Source organism: Sus scrofa, chromosome 6 (assembly GCF_054392235.1).
Source record: "Sus scrofa isolate SSC_HxYL_T2T_F1_AM1 chromosome 6, Sscrofa_HxYL_maternal_Yorkshire_Landrace_v2.0, whole genome shotgun sequence".
Classification (NCBI taxonomy): Eukaryota; Metazoa; Chordata; class Mammalia; order Artiodactyla; family Suidae; genus Sus; species Sus scrofa.
This window is the reverse complement of record NC_139388.1, coordinates 174,795,055-174,811,187: the sequence shown is the minus strand read 5'-3', so window position 1 is coordinate 174,811,187 and position 16,133 is coordinate 174,795,055. Positions and strand designations below refer to the sequence as shown.

The following is a 16,133-nucleotide window of genomic DNA, read 5'->3' as shown; positions in this document are numbered from 1 at the left end:
GGTCAAGGATTGGGCTTCATTTTAGGGGAGCTTCCTGCGGTCTTTTTCCCTTGAACAGTTGTTATGATGATGGTAGAGATTTAGGCATTACTTCCCAAAATATCTCTTTGGTTTTGCATACTTCAGAGAGCTGTATTGTGGGGTTTAGGCATATTATAAAGGACTTTTGCAGAGAGAGTGAGGTACATACCAAGAAATAAAGAGCTAAAGCCTAAAAGTACAGAGTTTTAGAAACTGGGGAGTATTGTCGTAAAACCTTGTGTTTCTTTGTATTTTATGAGGTTGATCATTTTGATACATCCTGTTCCATGTCCAGCATATCACTAAGGGAGGATTTGGCGAGAGTGATACCTAGTTGAAAGCAAGAGCTCGAAAGACTTCCAGGAGAGGCTCAAAGGAGGAACACTCGTCTTCCGGGATGTTTTGAAAACTGCCTAGGTCTCTTTTTCTTTCTTCAGGAATGATAAAGAGGAACTGGATATTAGAATGGCAGCTAGACTGTCTCCCCTGGAGTGATCTGATTGAGTCATCTCGTTTCCTCCATGGTTTTCTCCTTATCTTCCTGGCAGTGGATGATCAAGCAGAGGTATTTGTCCTGCCGTCCCCTGCTTGCTTATTGTCATTAAGTTTTCAAACTTTGCTAATCTCTTCTGGTCACCTTTCTGAAAAGGTTACGACTTTCAAAAAGTTTACTCTTGGGAATGGTATGCATTCGTGTGTCCAGCCTTCCAGTCTGCCTTGCAGCTTCCAAGACCTTTGTCTGTGTGTGTGTCCTCGTCTCTTTCCTGTTATGCTCTTTTATCTTAAATTCAGTTCGTCAAGTCAGGTGGATTTCTTTTGGGGGGGTGCACCTGAGGCATGTGGAAGTTCCCTGGGCCCGGGATCAAACTTGCCGCAACTGCAGCAACACTGGATCCTTAACCCACTGCGTCACAAGGGAACTTCCAAGCCAGGTGGGTTTCTTCTTTCCTTCCTTCCTTCCTTCCTTCCTCCTTCCTTTCTTTTTCATTTTTGGCCACCCTGTAGCATATGGAGTTCCCATACCAGGGATCATATCCGAGCTGCACTTGTGACCTAAGCCACATCCGTGGCAGTGCCGGATCCCTAACCCGCTGTGCTAGGCCAGGGATCGAACCTGCATCCCAGTGCTCCCAAGACACCGTCAATCTCGTTGAGCCACAGTGGGAACTCCTGGATTTCTGATTGTAGTACTACTTACTTTAAAGGCAGAGAGAACCTCATTTATTCTGAACTTCCTAGAATAGTTTGTAATCTCAATAAGACTTATTTCAGGGCCAGGTTTTCCAAAAGGTCTCTTTTTTCTTAGAAAGGCCATACGCAGTAACTGTCTCGATCCTTCATTCAGAAGCAATTACTTAGCAGACTTTGGGCTAGATGCTGTGAGGGATCCAAAGATGAATCATATTCAGGCCCTATCCATAAGGAACTTAGAAACCAGAAGGGGAAATGCGGTAAGAAACACACACCAATCACGACCTTCCGAGGTTATGTGGTGAGGGCAGAAGTGTAGATTAAGAAGCATAGTGAAGGTTCATAGGAATGAGTGATCAGTTGGGGTTATTTAGAGAAGGCATTTGGAGAGGTGGCAGTTGAGTTGAATATTGGAGAAATGGCCTTTTCTCGGTGGACTTTGATTCCTCCCATTCTAGCTCTGGGGGGAAGAAAAACTTTTTTAAACCAGTTGAAAGATAACGGGAATTGAGATTCCCTGTAGCAGCAGCCATTCAGTACTTGAGCTGGGAGTTCCCCTCGTGGCGCAGTGGTTAACGAATCCGACTAGGAACCATGAGGTTGCAGGTTCGATCCCTGCCCTTGCTCAGTGGATTAAGGATCCGGCGTTGCCTTGAGCTGTGGTGTAGGTCACAGACGAGGCTCGGATACCGCGTTGCTGTGGTTCTGGCATAGGCTGGTGGCTACAGCTCCAATTCGACCCCTACCTTGGGAACCTCCGTATGCCTCGGGAGTGGCCCTAGAAAAGGCAAAAAGACAAAAAAAAAAAAAAAACTTGATCTGGTCTTTAAGTCTTTATTAGTTTAACAGTCAATTTTATTCAAATTTTTGTAAACTAATTAATGAACATGAATGATAAATCTAATATTAATGAATTAAATCTGGCAAATTCTGAACGTTTTCCATAGCGTCATCTAAGCTGATTTAGCTTAGTCTTACTGTATGTAAATAAGCTTACCTCGTGATAGTGGTAGCAGTGTAGCCCTGGATTGAAAATGATCCCCGAATATAAATCTTTCTTCCTTTTGTACACACCTTCGATGCTCTAAAGATGAACTTGACCTACTTTCCATAGGCTGTAGATACTGTAAATGGGCAACTTCTGTAGCAAAACCAACTCAGTTGCAATTAATGTGTTAATTATTAAAATAAGTGATAAGATTAACTAAGATTACTTCAAAGTTTTTCAATTTGTTGGGGTGTTTGTTGAGCAAAAGTTTTTTTATGATTAGGTTTTTTATTTTAATGTTAAGTTGTGCTACATTCAGAAAGTATTGAGAACACCAACGTGTTTGTTTGTTCATTTGTCTATTTTAGGGCTGCACCCTCAGCGTATGGAAGTTCCCAGGCTAGGGGGTGAATCGAAGCTGTAGCCACCGGCCTGTGCCACAGTTCACGGCAATGCTGGATTCTTTAACCTGCCGGGCCAGGGATCGCACCCTCGTCCTCATGGATGCTAATCAGCTTTGTTACTGCTGAGCCACAGTGGGAATTCCAGAACACCAGTGTGTTTTCGCAAAACCTGTTGCTTGAGATTTGGTCTGATTTTTAAAGTCCCATAATGAAGATTGCATCTGCTTTAAGGAAAGCCTTTTGAATAAAAGTACTCACCTTTTCTAGGAATTTACATTAGCAATTTATGTTCTTCCAAGAGAAATTAAAAGAACTGGCTACAGATCATCTCTGTGCAAAGATGCTAGAAAACATACCCCAGACCTTTTCTCTTCTTCGCGAAGAGGACCTCCCGTCCCTGCTGAGTAGAACACGGTACCTTTGCTTTTTGAAGTCAGGAATTTCTGAAAAGATGGAAAAATCATGAACCTTTTCACTCTGAATCCAAAGCTGAAATGACCCTTTGTTGTAAACTCAACTTAATGTGAAGAAGAACAGTCAGAGCTGCCTGAAGATGGGATGCCTTGCAGGGACCCGTGTCCCAGGCCTGTAGAGGGAGGAGCGCATGTTTAAGGTAAACGACCACTTAGGGTGGGATTGAGGGAGCAGAGCAGAGGTCGAAGTAGAGCTGTGAGCGTCTTGTAGAGGGCTGGCCTAGGTTGTTCTTAAGGCCCCCGCCTAGTCTTAAACTTCCACGATGCAGTAACACATAAAGGACATTTTTATTGACTTGAATTTTTTGCCATTATCCTGTGTGCGGTTTTCTAATTCTGATGGGCCTCTCAGGTAGAAACTTAACCTTTAATCCATTTGTCAGTTCCAGAAAGATTAGTTAACTTCTGTTTTGTGCCCAACCCCCTCTCCAGCAGTAGGTGGCTCTGCGCCAGCCGAAGATTCATTCATGATCTGTTCGTGACTGAACAGATGTTTGCGAACTGATTATGCCAGCACATCCCTAGTTGGGGCAATTCAGGGTTTAAAACCAGACTCTGCACAGATGGTTTTAAAAATGCTTCCTGAATCGTGTACCTTGGTAATGTTTGTGGGCAGAGCTCAGAGGACATTCAAAACTGGTTACCAGCTTTCTAAACCTCACAGACCTTGGCGCTCAAACAGACCTCCTTGTCATTCAATACAGGGATACCACACTGGCCGTTGTGCATCTTCCTGCTCTGACGGTAGCAGTTTTCATGGCAGATTCTGCTAAGCCTGTCCATAGGAAGGGCTAGATTCTTTTTAAAGTCTTTTGACAATTATTTTCCTTTCTAGAAAGATTTTATTTGCCTCCTTTTAAAAGGTTAGAGTGAATCTCACTCTCATCCTGTCCTGAGTACCTTGTAAGACTAGTAATACAAAGAAGTAATTAGACTTCTCTAGATGACCTTGATTTCTTTGTTCCTAGTACGCATAAGAGAATAGTCTGTAGGCCATGGGCATATGGCAAGTGAAAGTGTCATGGGAGCTGAGCTCACGGGGTCTTACTTGGTTATTTGGGACTCGGGATTTTATCCCGTCGCATCCCGCTGTGACTCAACACTCTTTACTTTAATTCCCTCCAGAAACTCCAAGATTGCATTGCTTCCTAGCACTTGAAGCGTGTCTGTTGATGTGCGGCGCTGCCTGGGCCTCCAGCCCCAGAAGTTGGCTCCAGACCTTTTCCCATTACATCATCACCCGCCAATGTCATTGCGCCAAAGGGAGCTCTGCTTTGAAGATTGCGCTCTCGTTTCCCTTCCCTTTCTTCTCATTCTTTCCTTTAAAGAGAAAAAGGAAAAAATCAAAGACCTGTAGGACAGTCTCAGGCAGTCATGTAGGAGTGGATCAAACGTCCTCACAGTCTAAAACTAGATTTATCAGCCTTCATTCCACTCTGCCGATGGAGAGTGATCTGCCTAGCACCCGTCCCCCCAGAGCCTGGAAAGGAGCAGCTTGGTCACGTGACACCTGGCTTTGGTGCTCTTCTTTCAGCACCTTAGAATTAGTTCTTAATGACTTACACTGCTGTCTGCCAGCATCCTGTCACTGGCATGGTAAACCTTTTCAGATAATTTCCCAGAATAGAAAGTCTCAGGACATCACTAAGTTTCTTATTCTTTGTGTTTAATTAAACTGTTTCTTGGATTTAAGTATTTGCCAGATAAGCATTTAAGCCATCTGCAGTGTTTTACTTTCCCTCTGTAAATCTTTTAAGACAGGACAGTATTATCTGTATTTATAGCTGATGTGGGGATCCTTATTCATCTTCCCTCCCTCATCACAAAGCATTTGACCAAATGCAAGTTCTTTTTTTGCTTTTTAGGGCTGCACCTATGGCATATGGAGGTTCCCAGGCTAGGGGTTGAATTGGAGCTGCAGCCACTGGCCCACACCACAGCCACAGCAACTTGGGATCTGAGCCGCATCTGCAACCTACACCACGGCTCACGGCCGTGCTGGATCCGCAACCCACTGAGCGAGGCCAGGTATTGAACCCACATCCTCTTGGATACTAGTCAAATTTGTTTCCGCTGAGCCCCGATGGGAGCTCCTTTTTTTTCCCCCTCAGATGCAAGTTTTGACCCTCCTCTCTCTATCCTGAATTTAATTCTTCATTGTTTTTCACCCATCTTTAAAGCTTTCAGTTGATAATGTGCTTTTTTGGCTTTATGCCTAATAGCAAGGTTCAGGTAGGGAAAGACCTGGGAAGTAAATTGAGTTCAGAGACTTTGTGCCATCTGCTCAATTATTGGCCTAGGTTTCAGTGCTTTTGTGTTTTTGAGGCAGATTAGCTTGAGATTAGAAGGAGTGATAATCATCAGTTAACCACAAAGAAATTGGGCCTCAGTGTCTAAAACAAAGTATAAACTTGGCTCTTACTTTAAGACTTTGGGTTTACTTTTCTTTCTTTTTTTTGTCTTTGGTCCCTTTTTAGAGCCATACCCGCGGCATATGGAGGTTCCCAGGCTAAGGGTCTAAATTGGAGCTGTAGCTGCCGACCTACACCCACAGCCACAGCAATGTCAGATCCTGAACCCACAGAGCGAGGCCAGGGATCAAACCCGCAACCTCATGGTTCAAAGTCGGATTCGTTTCCGCTGCGCCACGATGGGAACTCCAGGGTTACCTTTCTGTATGGTATGACTCACTGAAGACCCTTAGTGTATGTGCTGCAAGCTGCATGGAGTGTGAGAAGCCGTGCAGAGCTTGAAAACCATTGTAGAGAATGACACTGAAAATTACAGACCAGACTAGGGCAGCCACGTGCCTTTTCTTTTCTTTTTTCTTTCTTTTTTTTTTTTTTTTGCCATTTCTTGGGCCGCTCTCGTGGCATATGGAGGTTCCCAAGCTAGGGGTCAAATCGGAGCCGTAGCCGCTGGCCTACGCCAGAGCCACAGCAACTCGGGATCTGAGCCTCGTCTGCGACCTACACCACAGTTCACGGCAATGCCGGATCCTTTAACCCACTGAGCAAGGCCAGGGACCAAACCCGAAACCTCATGGTTCCTAGTCGCATTTGCTAACCACTGAGCCACGACGGGAATTCCCATGTGTCTTTTCTTTTTCTTCCCAAGATGAGACATTAAAAGTCCTGGATTCGCATTAGGATTTCAGTTTGGATTTCTAGCAGGTTTAGATTTTCTGGTTGGACGCCCTTGCTAGTCTCTGTGGCATAAGCTGGATAGAAGGGAAACTTCTCTCAGTTTTGTAAAGGCTTAAGTTTGTGTGGAAAAACCTCTTTAGCACAATCGCATACCATCTCAGACTGAAAAATTGAATGAATTAGTGAAAACATTTACAAGAAAAGATATAAAACTGGGCAGAAAATCTGATTTTTTTATTGTTTCTAATGTATTTCATGTATGTGTTTGTTTTTAGTTGTCAGAATGTCCACAGAAGGAGGATTTGGTGGTACTAGCAGCAGTGATGCCCAGCAAAGCTTGCAGTCCTTCTGGCCTCGTGTCATGGAAGAAATCCGGAATTTGACAGTGGTAAGGAGGAATGAGAAACTGTTAAAGAGCGTGAAGAGCTTTGAGACGAATAATCCAAATTTAGACTTAAAGCAGTGTAATTTTTTCATACTTTTTAGTTTTTTAATTACTTGGTGAATTTAGTTACATTTATAGGTGTCCAGTGATCCTCACAACCAGATTTTACAGCATTTCCATCCCATGGACTAAAGCTGTTTAATCTCAAGCACATTTACAAAGGCGGAGTTCATTCCCGACCCTTGCATAGAAAACGAAAATATAATCTACCTTAGGTGAGGTAACTGAAAGAGTTGTTTGTTTGTTTGTTTGTTTTTTGGTCTTTTCTAGGGCCACATCCACAGCATATGGAGGTTCCCAGGATAGGGGTCGAATTGGAGCTGGAGACACCGACCTACGCCACAGCCACAGCAACTCGGGAACTGAGCCTTGTCTGCGACCTACACCACAGCTCATGGCAATGCCGGATCCTTAACCCACTGAGCAAGGCCAGGGATCCAACCCACAAAAAAGGGTTTTTTAATATCTTAGTGGCTTTCCTTAGGCGTGTGTATGTATAGTGGATGCTTTGACTTGGTTGACTTGGAAATAATTTAATGTGAGGCATTCTTTTTTCACTTTTTAGGGCCGCACCCTTGGCGTATGGAAATTCCCAGGCTTAGGGTTGCATTGGAGCTGCAGCTGCTAGCATACACCACAGCCACAGCAACACAGGATCCGAGCCGTGTCTGTGACCTACGCCACAGCTCATGGCAGTGCTGGATCCTTAACCCACTGAGCGAGGTCAGGGATCAAACCCACATTCTCAGTGATACTAGTCAGGCTCGTTTCCACTGAGCCGCAAGGGAACTCCAGAGGCATAGCTGTTAGAGCATGCAGACAAGTAGAGCTTACTTTCTTCCTCCAGTAGCTGTAGCTCATTTCTTAGGCCTGATTTAGTGACCCTGCCGGATCTCTAGGATCTGGCGAAAACTATCAGGCAGTCTCTTCAGCAGCAGATCTGTTGTTGTAAGCAGGCATTCTTTCCAGGTGTTAAAAGATAAACTTAGGAGTTCCTATTGTGGTTCAGTGGGTTAAGAACCCCACATCATGTCCCTGAGGATGCAGGTTTGATCCCTGGCCTCGCTCAGTGGGTAGGGATTTGGCGTTGCCACAAGCTGTGGCATAGGTCGAAGACGTGGCTGGGATCTGGCGTTGCTGTGGCTGCGATATAGGCCAATAGCTGCAGCTCCCATTCGACCTCTGGTCTGGGAACGTCCATATGCCTCAGCTGCGGCCATAAGAAGAAGAAAAACAAAATGATACACTGAGGTTAGGGTTTCTTAACCAGCAGCATTATTGACATTTTGGGACGGATTCTTCTGTGTCACGAGAGGCTGTTCTGTGCATCATGGGGTGTTTAGCAGCAGCCCTGGCCTCCAAGTCACCAGGCGCCAGCAGTGCTCCTCTTCCGGTTGTGACAACCAAAAGCGTCTCTAGACCTTGGCAGACGTCCTGGGGGTGGGGGTGGGGTGATGAAATCATCCCCTGCTGAGCACCACTGACTCGGAGGAATCCAAGAAAACCCTGACCCTCAAGGAGCACAATGTGGCCGTTTCATCCAGAGCGATTTATTCAATTAGTGTGTATTAAATACTCGCCGTGTCAGGCGCAGTGATGAAGCTGAAACAGTGAAAGTCAAAATGCTTAGAGAGTGAAGACGACGTGGCACCTGTTCCTCCCTGTTGAGTTAGGGTGGCTTTAAGTCAAGGGGACAGTTTGGTTAGGTCTTGAACTATGGGTGAGCACTCGCCAGATGGAAAGACCTGCTTTGGCCGAGAGAAGGGCGTTCATAAAGGCAGGGAGGCCCGGAGGGAGAGCCTTCCTTTAGAGGGACAACTGGAAGCGCCTGTGTGGGTGGGGGTAAGGCTAGGGACTGGAGCAAAGTGGCCTGACAGTGGTAGCAGGAAGTGAGACCCGTTAGAATTGGAATGTTTTCAGAGTGTGGTGGCGTATCCTTAATGAAGAGGTTCCCTTTGGTGTCATTTCAGCAAAAACTGAAGGAGCTTCTGTGTTGGGTGTATCATTCCTGCCCTCAGGGTATCAGCATCCTGGCAGGGCAAACACGGGATTCCTTTCTAATGTAGAACTCATGTTGCAGTTTCTTAGTTTCTGATCTTTAACTTCTAACTGCATGGTCAGTTTATGCACCTGTCGTGGCTGTGCTAGTTACCGTGGATCCAGCAGTGAACCACACAGACAGAATCATTGCACTCACAACATGTATTCTGGTGAGAGAGACGGACTTTAAACAAGTAAAGAACTGGCGTTCCCGTTGTGGCTCAGTGGTTAACGAATCCGACTAGGAACCATGAGGTTGCGGGTTCAATCCCTGCCCTCGCTCAGTGGGTCAGGGATCCCGCGCTGCTGTGAGCTGTGGTGTAGGTCGAAGACACAGCTTGGATCTGGCGTTGTTGTGGCTGTGGTGTAGGCCGGCAGCTGCAGCTCCGATTAGACTCCTAGCCTGGGAACCTCTACATGCCGTGGGTGCAGCCCTAGAAAAGACAGAAAGACAAAAAAAGTAATGAACTACTAAAATAAAATAACTTAGACCCACTGACTTCATGGGTGGAAAAGCAAATTCATTTTCTGGATGTGCTTACAGGTCATGTTTGTTTATGGGGGGTTCAGCAGCTGCACTTGCCTTGGGCTTCCTGGGAGTGACCTGCATTCGCAGGTGGGTTTCCACTGACAGTCGCCGTTTCTCTCTGTTCTAGAGGAGGTAGTTATCTAGACTGTCTTCGATGTAAGACAGAAGAGAGAGAAAAATGAAATTATGAGTCAAAAGTAGGGTATTTCGTTCATATTTTGAGGGGATAATCTCATGGTTAAGCTTCTTAGGTGTTAGTGCTGCGATCAGCTTGATGAAACTTGTGCCCTCCTGGCGTTGGTGGGACTAAGCCAGGGTACCAAGTCTCTGCTCCAGCTTTAGCCCAGAAGCAAATCTAGGATCAGGCAAGTGGCCAGATAAACTCTGGAAGCTCAAGCTCAGCACTTAACTTTTCTGTATTTTGTTTGTTTTTTTTTTAAATTGTGGTAAAATAGCACAGTAGAATTTACCATCCTAACCATTAAAAATGTGCAGTTTGGTAATATATTCACATTGCTGTGAAACACCTCCAGAACTCTTTGATCTTGCAGAACTGAAACTTTATACCCATAAAACGACAACTACTTGTTTCCCCCTCTCTCCAGCCCTTGGCGATCACCATTCTCTACTTCTGTGAATTTGACCACTCTAAGCACCTCCCGTAAGCACACCCATACAGTATTTGTCTTTTTGTGCCTGGTTTATTTCACTCAGCATCAATGTTTTCAAGGTTCATCCATGTTGCAGTGTGTGACAGGGTTCCTTTCCTTGTTGGGGCTGAGTAATGGTTCTGTCTGTGTGCGTGTACAACATTTTGCTTATCCATTCATCTGTCGGTGGCCACCTGGATTGCTTCCGTTTCTTGCCTATAATGTGTAATGCTGCAGTGGACAAAAATAGCGGCTTTATTTTTATCCTGCTTGGTTTAATTTCCAAGTGTGATTGACAACAAGGCCGATCGTGGTGTTGACCAACGTTTTATACCGAGACAACTAGTCCTTCAGAGATTGAAAGTGGCTTACTTTGAGGGATTCGCTTTTAGTTCAGGTTTTAGGAGTGAGGGGAATGGGGGTCATGAGGACAGTTCTTTGTAATCATGCTTGTATTGGTAGTTAACTAAAATGCTCCCCTGTGTACTCACGAGAAAAGACGCCCAGACTGCTACCATGGCGTGTCCTACATCACATGCTTGGAATGATGTTTGGCGTACGACACGCGCACAGTAAATACTTGAATGAATAAGACTCCTCCGCTTCAGATTTAGTGTGAAGCAGCATGGTGCCAAGTTGGAGTGAGAATGCAATCCATGGAAGTCCCTTTGTAAGACTTTTATTTTCCTCTCTGCCTATAGCACGCAGAGGCATCTGCTTCTCTGACTGTACTTCAGCCTGGGGAATGTGGCCAGATAGTTTAGTGTTTAGTCTGTGCCTTTCCAGAACTCAGCAACACTTGGAACCAGACTTCCTCAGATAGATCAGAGCCTAGTAGATTGGCATCTCAAAAGGTCTACCGGGTTTTTCTTAATGCATATGTTCAGACTATCCAAATGTAAATAAAACTTAGGAGACTATTCATCTTACAGGATGTTGTGATCTAAGACTGAGACAGAGATTATTCCCAAAATAAGTAATTGAAGTTTGCTAGATGATACACATCACGATGTTTTAGAGACGTTGGCCTCGGTCATGTTGGTTTGTGTTCTGCAACAGCAATTTGCTGTTCATCATGGCTTGGCCTTCACCCTCTCCTCTCTCTTGAAAGCTCTGTAAACGTGTCCGTAAACCCAGGTGCTGTTCAGCTGGAATTGGAGTCGGTTAAAAACCATACCAAAAATTGTAAACCAGGATGGTTACGTGAGATGCTTATGTTCCTGCTTTGTGGAGCTCCGACAACAGTAATTATTAGTAGACTTCCTGGCCTTGAATTTCACACTTCTTGACCTCTTTGAAAGTCGGGGAGAAAAAGGTAGCTTTTATATTTGGGGGCAGGTAGGAAGGCAGACATGCTGAATCCTGAAAAGAAAAGTCGAATCCTTCTTTAACCTCCTTGCCTCCATCCCGTTTAGTTTTCAGTTGGCTGCATTTATTTATTTATTTATTTTTAATAATACAGTTGTAGAACTGTATTATTTAATTGTACAGTGGCATTGTTTAATTATAACTATCATAAATTCTTTGATGGAGAGGAAATCAGAAGCAGTTCTAAGAAGACTTCAGCATTCCAAGAATGATGTCAAATGACCCCCTTCATGGTGGATTATGTACTTATTTACTATGAGATATACTTCATCTCCAGAGATTCCTTGTTTGTGTATCAATGGTAGATTTTTGGTTTGCACTTATTCTGAAGTTTTGATATAAGAGTCTATATGTATACGAGATTGTTTTAAGTTGTTGTTCTCTTAATTGCAAGTTCGTCTCCAGTGTCCCGCATTTGTACCCACCTCTTCTCATGATTTCTGATTTTGGTGGTATAATTGTGCAGGGATGATTTCGTATCTTTACTGTATATAGACCTTTACTGGTGAGTCTTGTCATTTGTGGTATTTTTGTTTCTGATTGCGGCCTTTTCTTTTCTGTCTAGAGAAGTTCCTTTAGTATTTGTTGTAAGGCTGGTTTAGTGTTGCTGAATTCTCTCAGCTTTTGCTTATCTGTGAAGGCTTTGATTTCTTCTTCAAATCTGAATGAGAGCCTTGCTGGGTAGAGTAATCTTGGTTGGAGGTTTTTTCCTTTCATCATGTTAAGTATATCATGCCACTCCCTTCTGGCCTGCAGAGTTTCTGCCGATAACCTTATTGAGGTTCCCTTATATGTTACTTGTTTCTTTTCCCTAGCTGCTTTCAAGATTTTCTCTTTGTCTTTCATTTTGGTCAGTTTGATTAATACATGTCTTGGGGTATTCCTCCTTGGGTTTATTTTATATGGTACTTGTTGTGCTTCCTGGATTTGAGTGAGTGGTTCCTTTCCCATGTTAGGGAAGTTTTTGGCTATTATCTCTTAGAATATTTTTTCTGTCTCCTCCCTCTCTTCTTCTGGCACCCCTATAATACGGATGTTGGTGTGTTTCACGTTGTCCCAGAGTTCTCTGAGACTTTCTTCATTTCTTTTCAATCTTTTTTCTCTTTTCTGTTCTGCATCCGTAATTTCCACTAATCTGTCCTCCACCTCGCTTATTTGTTGTTCTGCCTCCTGTATTCTGCTGTTGGCTGCTTCTAATGAGTTTTTAATTTCAGTTATTGTATTTTGTATCTCTTCTTGTTTAAGTTTTATATCTTGTATCTCTTTGCTCAGTGTTTCCCATAAATTATCCATCTTTGCCTCCAGATTATTTCCAATGTCTTGCATCATCTTCAGCATCAACAGTCTAAAGTCTTTTTCCTGGAGGCTGAGAATCTCCTGATCACTTAGCTGTTTTTCTAGGGGTTTTTCTTTCTCCCTCATCTGAGTTATAGCTCTGTCTTTTCATGTTTATAGGTTTTTGGTGTGGTGACCTTTTTACAGATAATAGAGTTGTAGCCTCTCTTATTTCTGGTGGCTGCCCTCCTTGTGGCTGAAGTTGGTATGGGGGCTTGCTGTAGGCTTCCTGATGGGAGGGACTGGTGCCTGCCCACTGGTAGGTGGAGCTGATTCCTATCCCTCTGGTGGGTGGGGCTTTGTCTCTGGGTGAGATTAGAGGTGGCTGTGTGCCTGGGGGGGGGGTGGGGTCTTTAGGTAGCCTATTTACTGATGGGCAGGGCTGATCACACCTGGATTGTTGTTTGGCCTGGGGCTTCTCAGCACTGGGGTGGGGCAAGATTTTCCGCAAATGGCCACCTCCAGAGAAAGGCAGCTGCTGAATATTCCCCAGAGCTTTGCCTTCAATGTCCTTCCCTCACAACAAGCCTCATTCACCCGTTTTCCCAGGATGTCCTCTAAGAACTGCAGTCATGTTTGACCCAGATTCCTATGGAGACCTTGCTCTGCCCTGGGACCCAGTGCACGTGAAAGTCTGTGTGCGCCTTTTAAGAATGGGGTCTCCTTTTCCCCCAGTCCCGTGGAGCTCCTGTGCACCAGCCCCACTGGCCTTCAATGCCAGATGCTCCAGGGGCTCTTTCTCTCAGTGCCAGATCTCTACACATGGAAGTTTGATGTGGGGCTCAGACTTCTCACTCCTGTAGGTGAGTCTCTGTGAACCAGTTACTTTCCAGTCTGTGGGGCTTCCCACCCAGGAGGTATGGGGTTGCTTATATCGTGAAATCGCCCCTCCCACTTCTTGATGTGGCCTCCTCTTTGTCTTCTGGAGTAGGGGATCTTTTTTAAGGTTTCCGGTCCATTGGGTTGAAGATTGCTCAGCCTTTAGTTGTGAATTTTGTTGTTTTTAGGAGGGAAGTTGAGCTTCTATTCCGACATCTTAATCTTCTGTCCAGTTGGCTGTAATTTAATGCTTAGGTCATTTCCTTTTAACTGCCAGTTGTATCTTTTCATTCTCCAGTGCCTCCAGATTGGACGATGACGGTTCTACCATTACATACAAATCAGATAACCATTTAAATAAGAAGTCAGAGGCGAAGGTTGGTGGAGCGCTAAAACAGGTCCTGTGCTCTCTGAGCCCTTCCTGTAGAGCAGTACTTCTTGGACTTTGTCATCTGTCTGGACAACGTGATTTCATGTTGAAATACAGACTTTGGTCAGCAGGTTTGCAGCAGAGCCGGGGGGGTCTGCTTTGCTGCTGTTGTTGTTGTTGCTGAGTTCCCAGGCAATGCCGTTGTTCACTTTGAGAGTCAAGGTTTTAAAGCGCACTGGTCCTTTTAACCCTTGCTGTGCATCATATGTGACCCAGTGGTTTTCAAAAAACGTGATGCCAGGACTCCACTCTCTATATAGTTCCTGATTCAGTCAGTCTAGAGTAGAGCCCAGGCATCTTACTAGTCAGAAGCTCCCCTGGGTGATTCTAACGTGCTGTTAAGGCTGAGAATCACTGCTTTCAAGAGGATGGAATCTTGACTTTGCTGGAGTGCTTGAGTAGGTAGACTTGCACAAGATTTCTCATCATTGTTTGAAACTCTGGATCTTCTTTAGTGCAACCTGAGACCCATTAACTTTTCTTTGGCTTCAAACTCTCATTGAGTGAGTTCAGACTTCTTGAAATTTGGCAGGTTCAAATGGCAGCATTTTTAAATGTAGTTCTTTGGTTGTGGTCAAGAGCCTGAGCACGTTCTGAGAGAGAGTCTTTCCCATCTTGCTCATGTCACTTCCAAGAACAGAAATGTGTAGTTGTTCTTCCATTTTGATGAGCATCAGGAGAAGAAATTAAATGTTACATCGGTTGCATGGTTGCCAATGACAAGGGGAGCCTTGAGTTGAAAGCTACTGTAGTTTACTGATGGTGAAGGGGCTCCCCTCGCATAAGCTTGTCATGAACCCCGATGTGTGGCTGGAAAGCTAGGCTGAGATTATAGGAGACTGGGTTATTGTCAGTATTGATGAACCACGCTATGGACATCTGAAGATCCCTCAAGATCTCAGGGTTTGGGAATCAGGAGAAAGTTTCTCACAAAAGAATAGATTGGGGGTGGGGCTCAGGGCAGAGCTTTTTGTAAGTTTTCGGCCTCCTTTAACACCTCATCCAGGTGGGAATGATGTGATCTCTTTATCCCTGACCTTTTCTTCATTTTAAATTAAGGAATAGTCTTAAAAGAAATTCTCAAAGTAGTCATTTATTTTTTTTAAGTTGGGGAAGGAGGTCTTTTTATCAGCTTTGGGATTTAGTTAAGTAATCCTAGAGTAGTCTTGCTGGAATTATATTAAATAACCAAGCCAAATGAGAGCCCGCTTCCAAGAGACCTACATCTTGTGGTCATGCTGCTGTGCTGTGAGTGTCATCCTGGGAGGCCCTCCAGAGGAATTGTCATCCCTAGGCTCCTCTTTGCAATTCTGTGTAGCATCATCATTTTGTGAGATAGGCCCCCCAAGAAGGAAGACCAGTGACTGACTTCTGTGGTTACTTTTTTTAATCCCTTTAGGGTCTGGCCCCAATCCAGCATTCCCTTTCCTGCTGCTCCCCTCTGGACGAAGGTCATACGTCTGAAACTTAAGTAGGCCAGATTGTTTTTGTCTCTGTACTTCTGCGCATGCTGTTTTCTCTTTCTGAAAAACATTCTCATACTTATCCACAGCAGGTTTGCAGTGTCCCTAGACAATTCAGATGTCAGCCCCCCTGTGAAATATTTGCCAGCTCCTCGTGTCACTCCAGCGCCCCCCCCCCCCAGTTGCCATCTGGTCATTTCTTTCTTTCTCCTGCGGGATTTCTACCTCCGTTGGAGCATAGGGTGTGGGGGTTATAATGCTCTTACGGGACCGATGTCTCTGACAGTTAAACCATACGACTCTTCAAAGGTACAGACACACTTGAGTCTTCCACACAGTAGTAGGTATCATGCATTTGATAAGAATACATAGAATGTGTCCCACTGTCTCCTTTTGGTTTAATAAATTGGATTTCTTTCTTTCTTTCTTTCTTTCTTTTTTTTTTTCTTTTGAGGGCCCCACCCATGGCATATGGAGGTTTCCAGGCTAGGGGTCTGATCAGAGCTACAGCTGCTGGCCACAGCCACAGCCACAGCCACGCGGGATCCAAGCCGCATCTGCAGCCTACACCACAGCTCACGGCAACACAGGATCCTCAACCCACTGAGCGAGGCCAGGGATCGAACCCGCAACCTCATGGTTCCCAGTCAGATTCGTTTCCACTGAGCCACAATGGGAACTCCAATAAATTGGATTTCTAAACCTCTGCTACTTTGGGGTAGATTTTTAGAGGCTTCATACCCAAACCAGGACCCTCTGGGAGAGTGAAGCAGGGCGAGGGGTGGCTTCTTACTAATTCCGCCTCTGGGATGACGATGTCATCAAGGACGG

General features: G+C 44.8%; 1 protein-coding gene across 50 annotated transcripts in view; it reads left to right on the top strand.

The window, feature by feature from the left end:
- The window catches only part of NFYC (nuclear transcription factor Y subunit gamma), a 72,176-nt gene that overhangs the window by 29,252 nt on the left and 26,791 nt on the right, over positions 1-16,133 (top strand). For 13 of the 50 annotated variants that reach the window (XM_021096978.2, XM_084965571.1, XM_084965577.1 and 10 more), the window contains 2 exons: positions 459-586; positions 6,499-6,611. In XM_021096978.2, the coding sequence (XP_020952637.1) occupies positions 6,507-6,611 (105 nt within the window). In that variant the 5' untranslated portion in view covers positions 459-586; positions 6,499-6,506. Of the gene's footprint in view, positions 1-458; positions 587-2,871; positions 3,218-4,202; positions 5,106-6,498; positions 6,612-16,133 lie in introns of all 50 variants that reach the window. The other 37 variants (XR_014808591.1, XM_084965578.1, XM_084965603.1 and 34 more) reach the window with 8 other exon arrangements.